The sequence below is a fragment of the Chelonoidis abingdonii genome, chromosome 16 (genome assembly GCF_003597395.2).
Source record: "Chelonoidis abingdonii isolate Lonesome George chromosome 16, CheloAbing_2.0, whole genome shotgun sequence".
NCBI lineage: Eukaryota > Metazoa > Chordata > Testudines > Testudinidae > Chelonoidis > Chelonoidis abingdonii.
In genome coordinates this window covers 18,629,907-18,644,982 of record NC_133784.1, presented here as the reverse complement: position 1 = coordinate 18,644,982, position 15,076 = coordinate 18,629,907, and the positions used below count along the sequence as shown (strand labels likewise).

The 15,076-nt window shown below is 55.4% G+C and overlaps 2 protein-coding genes across 6 annotated transcripts in view; both read left to right on the top strand.

Moving 5' to 3' along the window:
- Window positions 1-7,527, top strand: part of CAMKV (CaM kinase like vesicle associated) — a 51,628-nt gene extending 44,101 nt beyond the window's left edge. For both annotated transcript variants that reach the window (XM_032783068.2, XM_032783069.2), the window contains exons 9-11: window positions 2,691-2,769; window positions 3,065-3,152; window positions 4,917-7,527. In XM_032783068.2, the coding sequence (XP_032638959.1) occupies window positions 2,691-2,769; window positions 3,065-3,152; window positions 4,917-5,153 (404 nt within the window). In that variant the 3' untranslated portion in view covers window positions 5,154-7,527. The remainder of the gene's footprint in view (window positions 1-2,690; window positions 2,770-3,064; window positions 3,153-4,916) is intronic.
- Window positions 7,528-12,665: 5,138 nt separating this feature from the next.
- TRAIP (TRAF interacting protein) overlaps window positions 12,666-15,076 on the top strand; it is a 46,725-nt gene continuing 44,314 nt past the window's right edge. For all 4 annotated transcript variants that reach the window (XM_075072961.1, XM_075072962.1, XM_032783067.2 and 1 more), the window contains exons 1-2: window positions 12,666-12,774; window positions 14,102-14,262. In XM_075072961.1, the coding sequence (XP_074929062.1) occupies window positions 14,165-14,262 (98 nt within the window). In that variant the 5' untranslated portion in view covers window positions 12,666-12,774; window positions 14,102-14,164. The remainder of the gene's footprint in view (window positions 12,775-14,101; window positions 14,263-15,076) is intronic.

Below are 15,076 nucleotides of genomic sequence, written 5' to 3'. Positions count from 1 at the left end.
CACCTACCAGCCTGTTCTATGGAACCCCAACCTGTTCTCATCCCGCCCCTGCCAGTCCTGTTCTACTTGATCTCAACCTTATCCCCATCCCCTCCCCCCACCTCACGTCAGTCCTGTTGGACAGGGCTCCAACTCTGCCTCATCCCGCCCCTGCCAGCCCTGTTCTATGGGACCCCAACCCCATCCTCTCCTGACCACCAGGCCTTTTCTACAGAGTTCCAACCCCCATCCTTGTCCCCCATCTCTAGTCCCTTTCTATGAGGGACCTCGACCACATCCTTGTCCCACGCCCTCCAGTCCTGTTCTATGGGATCCCAACCATGTCCTTGTCCCACCCCCGCCAGTCCTGTCTCTATGGGACCCCGTCCTCTCTGCCATCCCTGTTCTATGGGACCCCAACCCTGTCCTCATTCCTGTTCTATAGGGACCACAACCCCATCCTCGTCGTGCTCCCACTAGTCCCGTTCTACAGGACCCCAACCCCATCCTCATTCCCCCTGCCAGTCCATTTCTATGGAGACCCCAACCACATCCTCGTCCCCCATCCCACCAGTTCTGTGCCTACGAGATCCCAACCCTGTCCTTGTCCCACCCCCGCCAGTCCTGTGTCTAGGGGACCCCAACCCCTTCCTCATCCTGTCCCAGCCAGTTCTGTATTGTGGGATCCCAACCCGGTCCTCATCCCATCCCCTGCCAGTCCCGTTCTCTGGGACATCAGCCAACCTCATCCTCATCCCGCCCCCACCAGTCCTGTTCTCTGGAACCAGGGGTGAAAGTAACTTGAAGGACTTACTGGTATGCTGGAGTCCTGAGTGGGGCGTGGCCTCAACCAGAAGAGGTGGGGTCCTTCAGTATTTAAAGGTCCTTGGCCTCCGGCTGTGGCTGAGAGCCCCAGGACCTTTAAATCACCCTGGAGCTACCAGCTGAAGAGGCAGCTGGGAGTCCTGGGGCTCAGGGGTGAATTAAAGGGCCCAGAGCTCCGGCCACTATGGGGAACCCTGGCCCTTTAAAGCGCTGCCTGAGCCCCGCTGCCGGAGCTCCGGTGGTGCTTTAAAGGGCCCAGGCTCCCCGCAGCGGCCGGAGCTCCAGGCTCTTTAAATCCCTGATCAAGCCTGGCTGCCGGAGCTCCGGCGGTGATTTAAAGGGCCCGGGGCTGCTGCCCCGAGCCCTTTAAATCACCGCTGGGGAAGCTGGTCCAGTCCGGCACAGCATACGGGCTCTTGCCAGTACAGCGTACTGGCTCGTACCAGCTTACTTTCACCTCTGTCTGGGACCCAAACCCCGTCCTTATCCTTCCCCTGCCAGTCCTGTTCTGCGGGACCCCAGCCTGTCCTCGTCCCACCCGCACCCTTCCCATTCTGGGGACCACAACTCCATCCTCGTCCCACCCTACCAGTCATGTCCTACCAGGCCCCAACCACGTCCTTGTCCCTGCCACCAGTCCCATTCTATGGGGACCCCCAACCCTCTCCTTGTCCCTCCACCAGTCCTGTTCTATAGGGCCCCAACCTGTCCTCGTCTCACTCCTGCCAGTCTCGTTCTGTAGTACCCAACCCCGTCCTCGTCCCACCTCCCCCAGTCCTGTTCTACAGAATTCCAACCCCATCCTTGTGGTGCCCCTGCCAGTCCTGTTCTGTGGGATCCCAGCTAATCCTGTCCTCATCCCACCTCCACCAGTCCTGTTCTACACGACCCCAACCCTGTCCTCGTCCTATCCCCGCCAGTCCTGTTCTACGGGCCCCAACCTGTCCTCGTCCCATCCCTGCCTGCCCATTCCATAGGGATCCCAAACTCAGCCTCGTCCCACCCCCGCCAGTCCTGTTCTGTGGGACCCCCACCCCATCCTCATCCCACCTCCACCAGTCCTGTTCTACACAACCCCAACCCCGTCCTCATCCTACCCCTGCCAATCCTGTTCTGTGGGACCCCAACTCTGACCTCATCCTACCCCTGCCATTCCCATTCCATGGGATTCCAACTCCATCCTCGTCCCACCGCTGCCAGTCCTGTTCCACGGGATCACAACCTCATCTTTGTCCCACCCCTGCCATTCCTGTTGTACATGACCCCAGCTCCATCCTCCTTCCACCCTCGCCAGTCCTATTGTATGGGATCCCAACCCTGTCCTCATCCCCACACACCAGGCCTGTTCTGTGGGGCCCCAATCCCATCCTCATCCCAGCCAGCCCTGTTCTACGGGGTCCTAACCCCATCCTCTTCTCATCCCCCAGCCCTGTTCTGTGGGGGTTGGTGGCTGTCCAGGGAGTGCTGTCACTGGAGTGGGGGGCGTGTGGAGGCAGGGCATGGTAGGATGGGGCCTGCTTCAGGAGTGAAGGCCCAGTCCTCAACCCAGACTGCCCTGGGGGGGAGGAGTCAGATAAGAGCCGTCTGTGCAAGCTTGGCCCCTGGGAAGAGCAGTGACCAGCCATGGTGGGTGCATGCTGCCTGCCCTGCATAGACCTTTCCTGGTGACTAGTCAGGAGAGCCCCACATCACCCTTTCCTCCAGCAGAACAGCCAGCTGTGGGAGGGCTTTCATTCCCCTCCATTCTGTGCCAGCCCCAGCTCCTCTGGGGATGAGAACAGAGAGCTTGAGCGTCCACTACCTGCCACCATTCCCTTTTGGGCCGTGCCCTGGTGCATGGCCAGCCTGAGTGCTAAGCGCCTTCTTCCCACTTCCTGTCTCTGCAGCTAAGGAGCTGGTGACACGTCTGATGGAGGTGGACCAGGACCAGAGGATCACAGCTGAAGAAGCCATCTCCCACGAGTGGTAAGGCAGTGCTGGTGACTCCAAGCGAGGGGTCTTCTCCTGGCAGGAGGACCCTGGAGGGATAGAGGGGACACTGGCTACTATCATGGGAGTTGGGAGGGACATGAGAGCCCAGCTGCACTTACTGGTGCCAGGGGAAGGGCCAGGTGCAGGCTGGAGGTGATGGGGACTGGGTAGGTGGAGCGCCCTATGGGCCCCACGCCTTAGGGCTCCTTATGGGAAGTAGAGTGCAGGTGCATGGTGCCAGCAGGGCAGCTGCAGGAAGCTGGTCATTGATGTGTGTTTCCACTTCCAGGATTTCTGGCAACGCCGCCTCAGATAAGAACATCAAAGATGGCGTCTGCGCTCAGATCGAGAAGAACTTTGCCAGAGCGAAGTGGAAGGTACATGGCCCTCGCTGTGTGCTGCGGCTCAGGTGCTCCACCACAGCAGAGTCCCTCCCACCCATAAGGAGCCCTGAGCAGAGCAGAGAGGAGATCTCAGCTTCTTCCTGCACCGTGTTCTCCCCAGTCAGGATAGGAAGGGTGATATGAGGGTAGGGAACTGGCCTGGGATCGCACAGATCAGCAGTCAGTTCCCAGCTAAGCCACTGATTCCCTGGGCCAGTCACTGAACCTACCCTGGGTCTCAGTCCTGCTCTGGACCACAGTTTGGTGTGGTGAGAGGATCTTGCAGCAACAGGTGCAGAGAAGACAGGAGGGCCAGGTGAGTACTGAGACAGAGAGATCTCTGGTGTCCTGCTCTCAGGCAGAGCTAAGAAACCAGCCTGTCAGCAGGCAAAGCTGCTTCCACTGAGGTCCCAGCCCTGCTGCTGTGGCTGTCCGGGGAGCTGCTAGGAGGAGATCTGTCAGGTGAAGGGCCCCAGAGGGAGGCAGGGGATTAGTGCGCCCAGAGGAGACTTGAACTGGGCATTTCCAGACCTAGTTGCCACTGGGTTTCTTTCTTGTTTAACCATCACTCTGTATTTGCTGGCTTCGTAATGCTCAGGTCTCTCACAAACCCTCCAATAGCAAAGTCCTGTAATAGCCAGCATTGGATACTGCTTCAGTTTCCCTAGAGTGTCAGTCAGTCACTGTCTCCCAGTGCTAGCCCATCATTGTGCTGATCTAGCCCTCTGGAGAAGTCTGAAAGAGCCGCCACTTCCAGGGTAATCAGAGTCTGTCTATTGCCCCTTAACAGCGGGGGTCACTGCACCTGCCACACCCAGGGCGGCAGCCTACGGAGAATCTGTGTGCACTCCCTGCTGAGGGTATCCAGGGCCCTAACAATTGGGCTGTCAGCCCCCTTAGTCCAAACTACCCTGTGTCCATCTCAGAACCTCTCCCTATGCTCCCACTCACCGCTGGCCGGCCAGGGCTGCTGTCCTTGGGATCTTCTCCAGTCTGCCTGGACCACAGGCCTGCACCTCTCCTCCACCTGGGAGGGTGAGCCGGGTTTGGCCCAGCTGAGCCCCAGCCTCCTTAAGGGGCCAGCTCACCCTAGGACACCTCCCCAAGCAGAGCATTGACCCTGAAAGGAGGCTCCTCAAAGTCCACTAAGGGCTTCACTGTTGCTATTGATTTGCATGATTGGAGCCCTGATACTGTGGTGATGGGTGGCTGTATGCAAGCCCAAGGCAAACAGGCAGTATGCCACCATATGATTCTGGGGTAACTGCAGCATCCCCATAATGTCTGTTACCTTTTAGGCCTGGTCTACACTTAAAATGTAGCAGTGCTCAGAGATGAGAAAAAAATCACCCCAAGGGCTGTAGCTAAGCCAACCCAACCCCCATAGGAGACCCTGCCATTAACCTGGCTAGCACTAGCTGAGGAGGCAGGTTCCCTGCAGCAGGGGAAAAATCCTTTCCATCAATGGAGGAAATGTCTACACTAGGGCAATCAGCAGCAGTGCTGCAGCTGTGCCACTGGAGGACTTGTAGTGCATCCATCCCGAGTCACTGATCATATAGCTTGGCTCTCACCGCTGCACACTGCACTTGTTTGGGGAGATGCAGGATTGGGAATGCCGGAGACAGGCAGAGGGGCACAGAGCAATGGGCAGGATGGAGGGGGTGGTGGGAGCTCATTGTGAGGGCAGAGGGCTGTTGCGATGGTGAAAGGCCACCCATGCTATAGTGACCAATGGGATTCTTCCCCTCCCCGCAGAAAGCTGTGCGAGTGACCACGCTCATGAAGCGACTCCGTGCACCCGAGCAGGCTGAACCAGCAAAGCCAACCCTGCCAGCTGCCGCCATGCCGGACAGTGCTGCCTCGCCGGCCCCCACCACCGCCGCTGCACCTGACAACACCGCCCCGACGGTGGGATCCTTGGCTACGTGTAATGGAGAAGAAGCCACTGCCCCCAGTGCTACCCCCGAGGCCTGGACCGAGGAGACTGGCTGAGCAAGAGGGACGGGGTGGGGAAGCATTGGATCTCTCATTGTACATAGTTGCTGGCATGGTATCCAAACCTCCCCTGGCTCTCTGTCTGTCTCTGCTGTGTGCCTGTCTGTCTGACTCCGTTTACCCCCAGCTGGGCCGCTGCAGAGAGCTTCTGATTTCTATGTTCCTGAGCCTGGAGCGACCTGATAGGCCCAGGTGGACAGACAGAGGCAGAAGCAGAGCCCCTTGCATGGAGTTTTCTCTCTCTCCTTTTCTTTTCTTTTCTCTGTCTCCTTTGGTGGCTTTGTTGGTTTCCTTTTCCGCACTGGAGGCTGCTCTCTCAATCTGCCCACTCACTCACTCACCTGATCCCCTATCGCTGGGCCAAGTGAGGGGAAGCTGGCACATCAGGATCAAACACAATCACCCTCCGGAGTTCCAGATCCAATTGTTTCCATACTCAGTACGTGTGTGCGCGCATTTACATACAGCTGCATGTATGTGCTGTGTGTCTATTGCAGTATATGTGTCTCCAGATATGGGGCGTTTGTGTGGATGTCCATATGAATTAGTATGTATCTGGATGTCTGTGATTATGCATTGGTGTGGGTATGTCCATATGTGTATCCATGGGTGAACAAGTTTGCGTGTATTGGGTGCATTCACCTGGGAGTCAGGAGAGAAGCAACCCTGAGGCATTTAGGGAAGGATGTGAGCACCAGTCTGGAGAGCAGCAGCTGAGCTGAGCTGGCTGGAGCGATGGTGTAACAGGGAGGGGGGTAGGGCTAGAGATTCAAGTGGCCTAGGGCAGGAACGCTGCACTTAGATCCCAGATAAAGCTTCCCATGCAATTGCTGGCACCAGTGGGACTCCCCTTCCCATGTCCACAGGTTCCTGTTGAATCATAGAAGATTAGAGTTGGAAGAGACCTCAGGAGGTCATCTAGTCCAACCCCCTGCCCAAAGCAGGACCAACCCCAACTAAATCATCACAGCCAGGGCTTTGTCAAGCTGGGCTTTAAAAACCTCTAAGGATGGAGATTCCACCACCTCCCTAGGTAACCCAGTCCAGTGCTTCGCCACCCTCATTGGCTTGCTTGGAGCTTAGGAAGATGTGCAGAGAGCAAGTAGCCTGGGTGTCCCTTCTCCCTGCTGTAATGGTGGCATCTGGCCCCTTGGACTGCAGACCTGCCTTCCTCCCTGTGAGTGAGGGAAATGCCTGAGCACCAGCGCTGCCTCACCCTGGCCAGTAGGCACTGGCGATGTCCTGTACCTCTCTAGTCTGCATCCACAGCAGGTTCCAGGAGGGCCTGGATCCACATGGGGGTGAGACACACCAGCTCTGCACTCTGCTGTACTGCTTCAGAGCCTGAACCCAAGGCAGATACAGACCAGACTCTGCTCACTCACGGTGGCATCCTCCCAGCATGACACTTTTGGTCTCAGTGCTGCCCTTGCAGGCTCACTGGTGTCACTGACAGCAATGGCCCTGCTGCCAGGAGCTGTGGGCCTCAGGGATGCCTGTGGTGGCTCAATGGGTGGAGGAGCCCAGCATTTGTGCATCACAGTCCCTGCTGGAGCAGCCCTGGAAGGAACAAAGGGGCTGCTGGGAACGTCCAAGGGGCTGCAGACCCCTCACAAGAGGTGCCTCCCTAGCTGTCCAGTGGCCATCACAAATCCTGCATGGCTGGGGGCTAGAACTGCAGCCCTGCTGAGAGCTGGTCCCCCAGTCCCTGTGTGTGCTGATCGAAAGGCATGTGGGAGCCCTGGATTGGCCTGTCAGAACAAGGGGGAGCAGGGAGGGGTTGGGGGTTGGCTCATTGCCAAAGCACTGTCCTATGCCTCTTCCTACAAGAGTTTTGCCGTTGTCCAGGCTGATTGTGGTGTTTGCAGCTCACGTGTGACAGCACGCAGCATGTCTATGGGAGCAGTATGGTGTATGCATGAGACTTACATGGCAGAACTCTGGTCCTAGCTTTGGCCGTGTGAGATTCAGCCCCTGCTGGGTGTGTTTATGGAGGATCTGGGGTGGGAGTGGTGTATGTACATATATACTCTCGCTGTGTGGATGTGCATACATGGTAACCCCCATGTGCCCTGTTCAACACTGTGTAGTCTTGTTTTCTCCCAGATACTAAACCTGGGGCACATAGAGACTCTGTACTGTGGAGGTTGAGGCCTGGGCCCATCCGTTCCAAGTGGGGCTTTCTTGCCTGTAGCTCTAGATGGTGGCCCCTTGCAGGGTTGTGTTCCTTTGCCTCAACCCTGAACTGACAGTTTGCAAAACTAGGGCTGGCCTTAGGGAAAATGGCACCTTGGTCCCTGCTGCCTCCTCTTGCCTCTAACCCATCCTCCCTGGCCCCTGCTACCTCCCCAGCCCTTCCCCCCCTCCATCACCCGTGGATCAGCTGCTAGCAGTGCACATTTTACCATTTTAGAGTGGGGATGAGCACTGATTGGACAGTAAGGTTGTCAATCAGGATGGCTTGATACAAATGTGGCCTCTGGAACAGAGTGGATCCAAGGCGATGAGATGTTCGGCACATGGCTCATTGAGCCCAGGGCCAGTTCCAGCTTTTCTGCTGCCCCAAGCGGCGAAGCAGGAAAAAAAAAAAAAGCCACAATTGGCGGCACTTTGGCAGCAGCTCTACCGTGCCACTTCATAATTCGGCGGTGGGTCCTTCGCTCCAAAAGGCAGTGAGGGACCCTCTGTCAAATTGCTGCCGAAGAGCTGGACGTGCCACCCCTTTCAATTGGCTGCCCCACGCACCGGCTTTCTCTGCTGGTGCCTGGAGCCGGCCCTGGTTGAGCCACTCTTCTGCTCTCACCACCAATTGCGCTTCTCCCCCATTGCCTTGAGTTCTGTTCTGTGGCTTCAAACCCCAGCCCTGCCCCATTCCTTGCCTCTTATCCATGGCACCCACCCATAATGCTGGCCCTGTGCAGAACTGTAGCTGCAGGGGGCTTTGGGGCACATGGTCCGCTCCAGTTTCCAGCCCCATGTTAGTGCCCAGCCCATGGAGCCAGCCCTGCCCAAGGAGACTTGCTCTGGGCTTGCTTTGTGCTGGGCAGTCTGGGGATATGGCAGTGGAAATGGATTGGTTTTAGCTGCTGGTAGGCAGAGTCCAGGGTCCTACTCTAGCACAAGAGAAGATTTTCCTGAGTCATTTCCCATTGACAAAAATGTGTTTTACTGCCACGTGTTCTAGAGCACTCTGCACTTGTGAAGGTTCTAGATCATCCTCGAGGAGAGCTCCTGGCAGCTCTAGGGCATCTTAGGCATCCAACTTGTGAAGGTCTTGTCCTAGATCACACCACATGCTTGCCAATAAGTGGTCTAGAGTGCCACCACCCTGTTTAGGTTCCAGAGTATCCAACATGAAACCTCATAGGGGCTATAGAGTGCTCTAGAAATCTTACATTCTGGTGGAATGCACAGGCTCGAGCTTGGATCAGGATCACTTCCCTCCCCGTCCCCTAGTTTAGGGTGCAGCCTGATCTAGTGCTCTAGTGAATGAGCTATTGGATGCTGGTTAGATGCCCCTCCACCATGTGATCACAACTATGGGAGCCTGAACAACCCCTCCCCATGCTCTAGCTCAAGGCCTAGAAGTAGACTTTTGGAGGCATTTGCCTGCCTGTTCCTAGGTGCAGGGTGCTTGCAGCACTATCAGTTCTTCAGAGGGTAGGGGCGAGCAGTCCAGATGAGAAGCCTGTGAGCTCTGCTCACTTGACCAGAGCCCCTCAACTCCTCCCCAGGGTCAGGCCTGGCCCATCAGCCCCCTGTGCCTCCTTCCCCTGGCCCCAAACTAAACACAGGAAGCAAGACCGAGTCCCGCTGTGAAGGGTCTGGGGGGCTGACCTGCCATCAATGGGGCCTTCTCCACAGCTGCCTGCCCCAGGGCCCTCCCAGCCTGCAGCTTTCTGGGCTATGGTCCCACCACTCCAGCTTTACTTTTCCCTTCTCCTTGATTCACAGCTGCATGTTTGTAGGGTTGAGTTCCATCTATGAAACTTTTATTTCTACCACGACCACCCGGAAGCTCCTGTGTGATCGCTGCACTGTACTACTGGCAAATAAAGACCTTCTGAGGACAAACCGAGAAAGCACCAGCCACACCTACTCTGTCTCTTTGTCTGCCCTGCCGATGAGTTCTGCCCTTCTAGAGGCCAGTTCACCCACCAGGCTGGTGCCAGGAGCAGATCCCCCAGCCAGCTGCCATGCATGCCTCTGTGCCTCAGAGGTGAGCTAGGGGAAGACTGGGTGGGACACATGCTCTGGAGGCTGGAAGGAACAAGGGGTGGGGTAGGTAGAGGTGCAGCTAAGAGGAGGTTAATCATCGAGTCTTGGGGATCTCCCCCCTCTAAAATCTAGCTCATCTGATCTCTGCTGTCCTGTGGGCAGGCACAGCGCTCCCTCTGGTTGCTATGGCCCTAAACTTGTCTGGCTGCAGCACAATCTGCTCCAAAAAGGCTTGGGAAATTGCTGGGAGCAAGCCTCAGAGCACGAGCATGTCTGGCATGGCAGCAACTCCCCAGACATTCTTCCCACAGCCCTGGAGAGGGGACCCTATCTAATAGCCATTGCATGCTCCAGGAGTGAGGAGCAAATCCCCTAGCCATCACTGATCTCATGCAATGGGGCCCACAGTCCTTATGAACAGACAAGGAAATGATCATGATCCAATCATCGGCTACTCCCAGGCTGACGGTTCAGGTGTTTCACAGAATCCTTTGCACTGGTCCCCACGATGCTTCACTGGAAGGTCTGTGGGAAGCAGGATGGTTTGTTGGGTTCTCCTGGCATCTAAGGAGACAATGGCCCCAATGATTGAGACAGCATGCTACAGCAGGAGTTGACTGTGGACAGATGGGGGCAGGTGCTCAGGTGCTGTTGGAAGACTTGGAAAAGTTGACGGCTGAGGTCCCATTGATGGATAGGGCGAGACCCGCATAGGCAGGGCAACTGGACCTTTTAAGCCCTGTCTTTGGGAGAATGCTGATGTGGCAAGTAATGCCTGATTCTGCACTGGGCAAATGGTTGAGATGACACATGGATGAAGGAGGCCAACCTCTGAAGCTCTCCTAATCCCATGACCCCATCCTTCTTCTCCATGCAAAGCCCAGTATAAGTCCCCACGGGCCTACTCGGATTGCCATTCACTGCATCGTGCCTGTAAGCAAGTCCAATGGAAAACATGTGCTCTTCAGAGGACAAAGCACACACAGGTACCACCTGGCTGGCAGGTTCAAGTAAGGGCACATTCATAGTCTGCTGCCTTTTGAGCCAAGGCTGGGCCCTGCCTGGCTAAGCAGTTTTGAGTATGATTGGATGAATGACTTCTGAGAAAATCCCAGGAACTAGTGCAGGAGTTCCTACCAAGCCCCACTGCCTGAATGTGGTTCTATTAGGTACTGAAGTGACCTCTGTTAAAGATGTAAAGCTAAAGTCCTGATCATCTGTGGTCATTATAGTTCCCACAGCACTGTTCACAGGAAGAAGGAATATAAACAGGGCTGTGCTGGCCAACTTCCAATTACGCTTCATTCTACCTCCCCCAATTCCCTCCCCCCCCCCGAGTTTCAATGGGACACGGTATTCTGCTCTTCCTGTCTCACTGTTTTATAGTTTTGCTGTGTGCTGTTCAACAACAGCTGTGTTCCACCCAAGATGGCTGCATTCCAGTACTGGGTGATGTGATTCCTGCATATTCCATTCACCATACTCAAGTTCCTGCTAAAATGTTAAGTAATTAAACCATTAACTCTGAAACTTAATGACACCACAGATGACAGTGATGTAAGAGCCCATAGAACAGACCCATGCAGCCAGTTCTGCACCAAGTCACATTGGAAGCTTTTCTTCCCAGCCAGAAAGGCCATAAACTTGATGAATTAAAATGAAGATGCCCAGTAATTGCTGGAGAAGCCAGAGAAATGGCAGGAGTGTGCAGCAGCCCATACTGGTTCAGTTCAGCCCCTGAGGCTAACCAGGGCCAAATACAGCCTCAGCGGGCTCCATACACATGCAATACATTGCATTTAGCATGCAGATCTAACAGCTTCACCAGCATTCTGCCCACCAATGCATCCCCACTCCTGCAAGCATCTTCTCTGCTTCCCTCGCTTGGTAGCCCATCCCAGAGCCCCCTGCCCCACTGGTCCCCCTCCCACAGTAAGGTCTGCTAATGCTGTCTTTGCTGCTCACAGTCTAGGATTCTGCTTGCCTCCTTGCTGTGCCTGGATCACCAACCTCAACCTCCCTGCCTGTTGCACTTTGTTTTCTCTCTGCCTTGCTGTCTTCATGAAAGTGAAGACAAAATAGCACACTCAACAGCCCATGCTGAGACGTCTATTACTCTCTGCACAACTCATGCTATTTGTGCTCTATCCCTGTCCTCTTTGACTTGTGCCCCTGATCCTTCAATCAGCTCCACTCATGCAGACCCATGGCCAATGAACTGGGGTCCATGCTGGCAGATCCAACTGCAGGACTGATGCTTTAGGCTGTTAGGTCAGCAATTTAGGGCCTGCTAAACAAATGGTACATCATTACAAATGTAGGAGAGCTAGATGGTGTGTCTGGGGTAGCTGGAGATTTTGGTGGGTGAGTAAGAGTCACAAAGACTGTGAATGGCTAGCCAACTACAAAAGCAGTTTCTCCTCCCTTGGTTTTCACACCTCAACTGCTAGAAGAGGGCCTCATCCTCCCTGATTGAACTAACCTCGTTATCTGTAGCCTGCTTCTAGCCTGCTTCTTGCTTGCGCATATATATATATATATGTATAGACACACACATACACCCGCCCCTGGAAATTTCCACTACATGTATGTAACGAAGTGGGTATTCACCCACGAAAGCTCATGCTCCAATACGTCTATAAGGTGCCACAGGACTCTTTGCTGCTTTTACAGATCCAGACTAACACGGCTACCCGTCTGATAAAAGTCAGCTGGGATTTCAGGTGCCCACAAGGCCAGTGGAGTCCATGTGAGCACATGATTATATGCTATAACAATTGGCAGTGGGACAGTTAGAGTTGATAACCATATCACCATCATTAGGTTTCAGATCTAACACTGCCACAAAGATGGATGCAGCAGCTCCCACCTCCCAGAATTATGATGTTGGGCTTTCTGCAGCCCTGGGAACACACAGCAGCGTCAATGACACTCAGGCCACGTTTGCCCGGTTTTCCTCACAACGTGGTGGGCTGGAAACAGGATTGTTTAAAGGAAGGTGAGACTGCACCCAGATCCCTCACAAGAAACAAGCCAAGCGTCATTCTCCAAGCCCTACCCTTTGAGTCTGCAGACTGTGCCGTAACCCACACCTCCGACCCCATAAATCTGCTGGCCCCGCCCCAACCCACATGCCCCACCCCATGAGCACACAGGCCCTGCTTTACATATTGTGCCCCTGAGTGTGAGAGCCCCGGCCCACCACCCAGCTGTGCGCTCATACTCCCGTTAGCCCCGCCCCAGAGAGCCCGCTGGAGCCAGGCGGAGGAGAGACTCCGGGAACCCGGCCCCGCCCCCCCCTCCGCCATGTAGCGCGGCGCGGCCGCTCCCTCGCCTTTCCCAGGTTTGTCATTTCCGGCTCATGCCGGAAGCTGCCTCGGAAGGAACCAAATTTGAACGGGTAACGCGATGTAAACCGCACCGACCTCTTGCTCCGGGACCGAGCCCCCCGGGAGGGACCTGCCCGTGGGACCTGGTGGGGAGCCCTCTCGCACCGAGGGAGGTTGGGGAAGAGCGGGGAGGCGGGAGCTGGCCCGAGTGCCCCCCCTTTCGGGCTGCCCGCCGTTTCCCCCGCGCCCTGTACCGGAGAGGCCGCTGCCTATAACCCGCGTGTCCCGGGCAGTCCCCAGCCTGTGCTCGGCGCGAGTCCCCGGCTCGTTCCCTGCTGCGGCCCCGAAAGGACGCTGGGATCGGACCCTGGCTCGCGCTGGGAGCTAGCGTTCCCCTTCCAGGCTGGCTGCAGACTAGGGGTGTGGGGGACGTAGTTCCCCGTGGGACAAGCCCCTACAACTACCAGCACAAAGTCGAGATTCTGCCCCATCTGGGTGTATCACAGGGGCGGGCACATTTTTTGGCCTGAGGGCTGCATCGGATTTTGGAAATTTTATGGAGGGCTGCTTAGGGGAGGGGATAGTGGCCCGGCCCCCACCTCCTATCTGCCCCCTCGCCCCGGGACTCCTGCCCCATCTCACCACCCCTTCTCCCTTTCCCCTAACTGCCCCTGGAATCCCTGCCCCTGACTGCCCCCTGCTACCGCATCCAACCCCTCCCTTTTTGACTGCCTCCCCAGGACCCCTGCCCCCATTCAACTCCCTATCCACACACTTGCTCTCTGACCACCACCCTGAACTTCCCTGCCCCCTTACAATGTTGCTGGTGGCGCTACAGCTGGGCCATGCTGCTGCTTCCACCATGCAGCTCAGAGTTCCGGGTCAGGCTTCCCCAGGAGCTCACAGTCCTGCTGTCCAGAACATTACGCCCATGGCAGAGTGAGCGAGCTGAGGCTGCGGTGGAGCTAGCTTCCTGGGTCAGGAGCCCAGGGGCCGGGCAGGACGGTCCCGTGGGCTGGATGTGGTCCGCGGGACGTAGTTTGCTCATGTCTGGTGTATCAGGTTGGGCACAAACACGTCGTGTGGGCTGGATGCATTCTGGGGACCATATGTTTGACACCCGTGCAACTCCTTCTTAATCACCACCCATGCCTGGCCATGAGTACCCTGAATAGCAACGTGCCATGCGTGTCCTGCGTATTATACCGTACAGTGCCCTCTGTACCTTTTCTCTGGCCTGCCTGCAGCTCATAGTGGGTCCCCCCATGCTATCCTAAATGTCAGGTTATGCCCTGTGTATAGCATGCCAGGCAAAGATCCAAACTTGTGAGGCTGTGTTTGGTGTTCGTTCTGGAGACAGCCCCCCTGAGACTGGTGCGTTCATCTCCCCTTGCTTAGGCCAAGGAGAGGTGCTTCCCTGGTTGTGCTGTGGCAGCCTCCTGAATGTCAGAACCATAGAGGATGCCTATCCGGGCCCACTGTACCATCTGCTCGGATTTCTTTGACAATCACAAGGATGTGGCAGCAATCCACTGTGGGCACACCTTCCATCAGGAGTGGTGAGTAGACATGAACACATGACAGGTAGTGGTAAAAACATGCATCTCCTTTAACTGCTGAGTTGATATGTCTTATGATGATGTCAGTATCTCTGGAGAAGCGGAGGAAATGTATCTCCAGTTTTTTGTTCTTGTGATAATCTCTTGTCTTTCTGCATTTCAGTCTCTGAACTCTTCAGCCTCCTCTTTTCTAATCCTGCTGTTTGCAAACGTTATAGTCAAGGGGCATAAGGAAGAAGACAGATATTAAAAATCATGCACCTTGAGCCTGGCTGACCCTTCTTGCTCTTTGAAGGGATGGGTTGAAGATTGTTAGTTGGCCATCTTGTAGTGCAGGCTTCTAACAGTTGTGCTTTTCCTGTTTTGGAGAGATGCAGAACTCAAATAACAGGAGGTTCTGTGGGTTGGCTTTGAGCTGCATTGGTATAGTTATGTGTTGGAAGCACTAGAATTGCAGGGGGACTGCAAATCAGCTTTGAAGTGCCTTGGCAGAGTTGCTGCGGGGCTGAGGACTGTACTAGGGAAAGGGAGTGCAGTTCTGCCAATGCAATGCAAAACTGAGCAATGTGGATAATCCTGCACTGTTCTTGACTAGTTAGTGCTGATTGGAGCTAGGCAGATTGAGTGCCTTCTACTCAAAAGCAGTAAAAAGTATTTAATTTGTCTTAATGTATTTCGTAACGTGGTATCTTTGATTGAAGGCTCTCTGAGTGCTTTTTAAATATTAAAGTCACACAATGCCACTATGAGGTGGGTAGATATCTCATCTCCCCATTTTAGTGATTAGGAAACTGTGGCAGAGCAGAAGTTAACT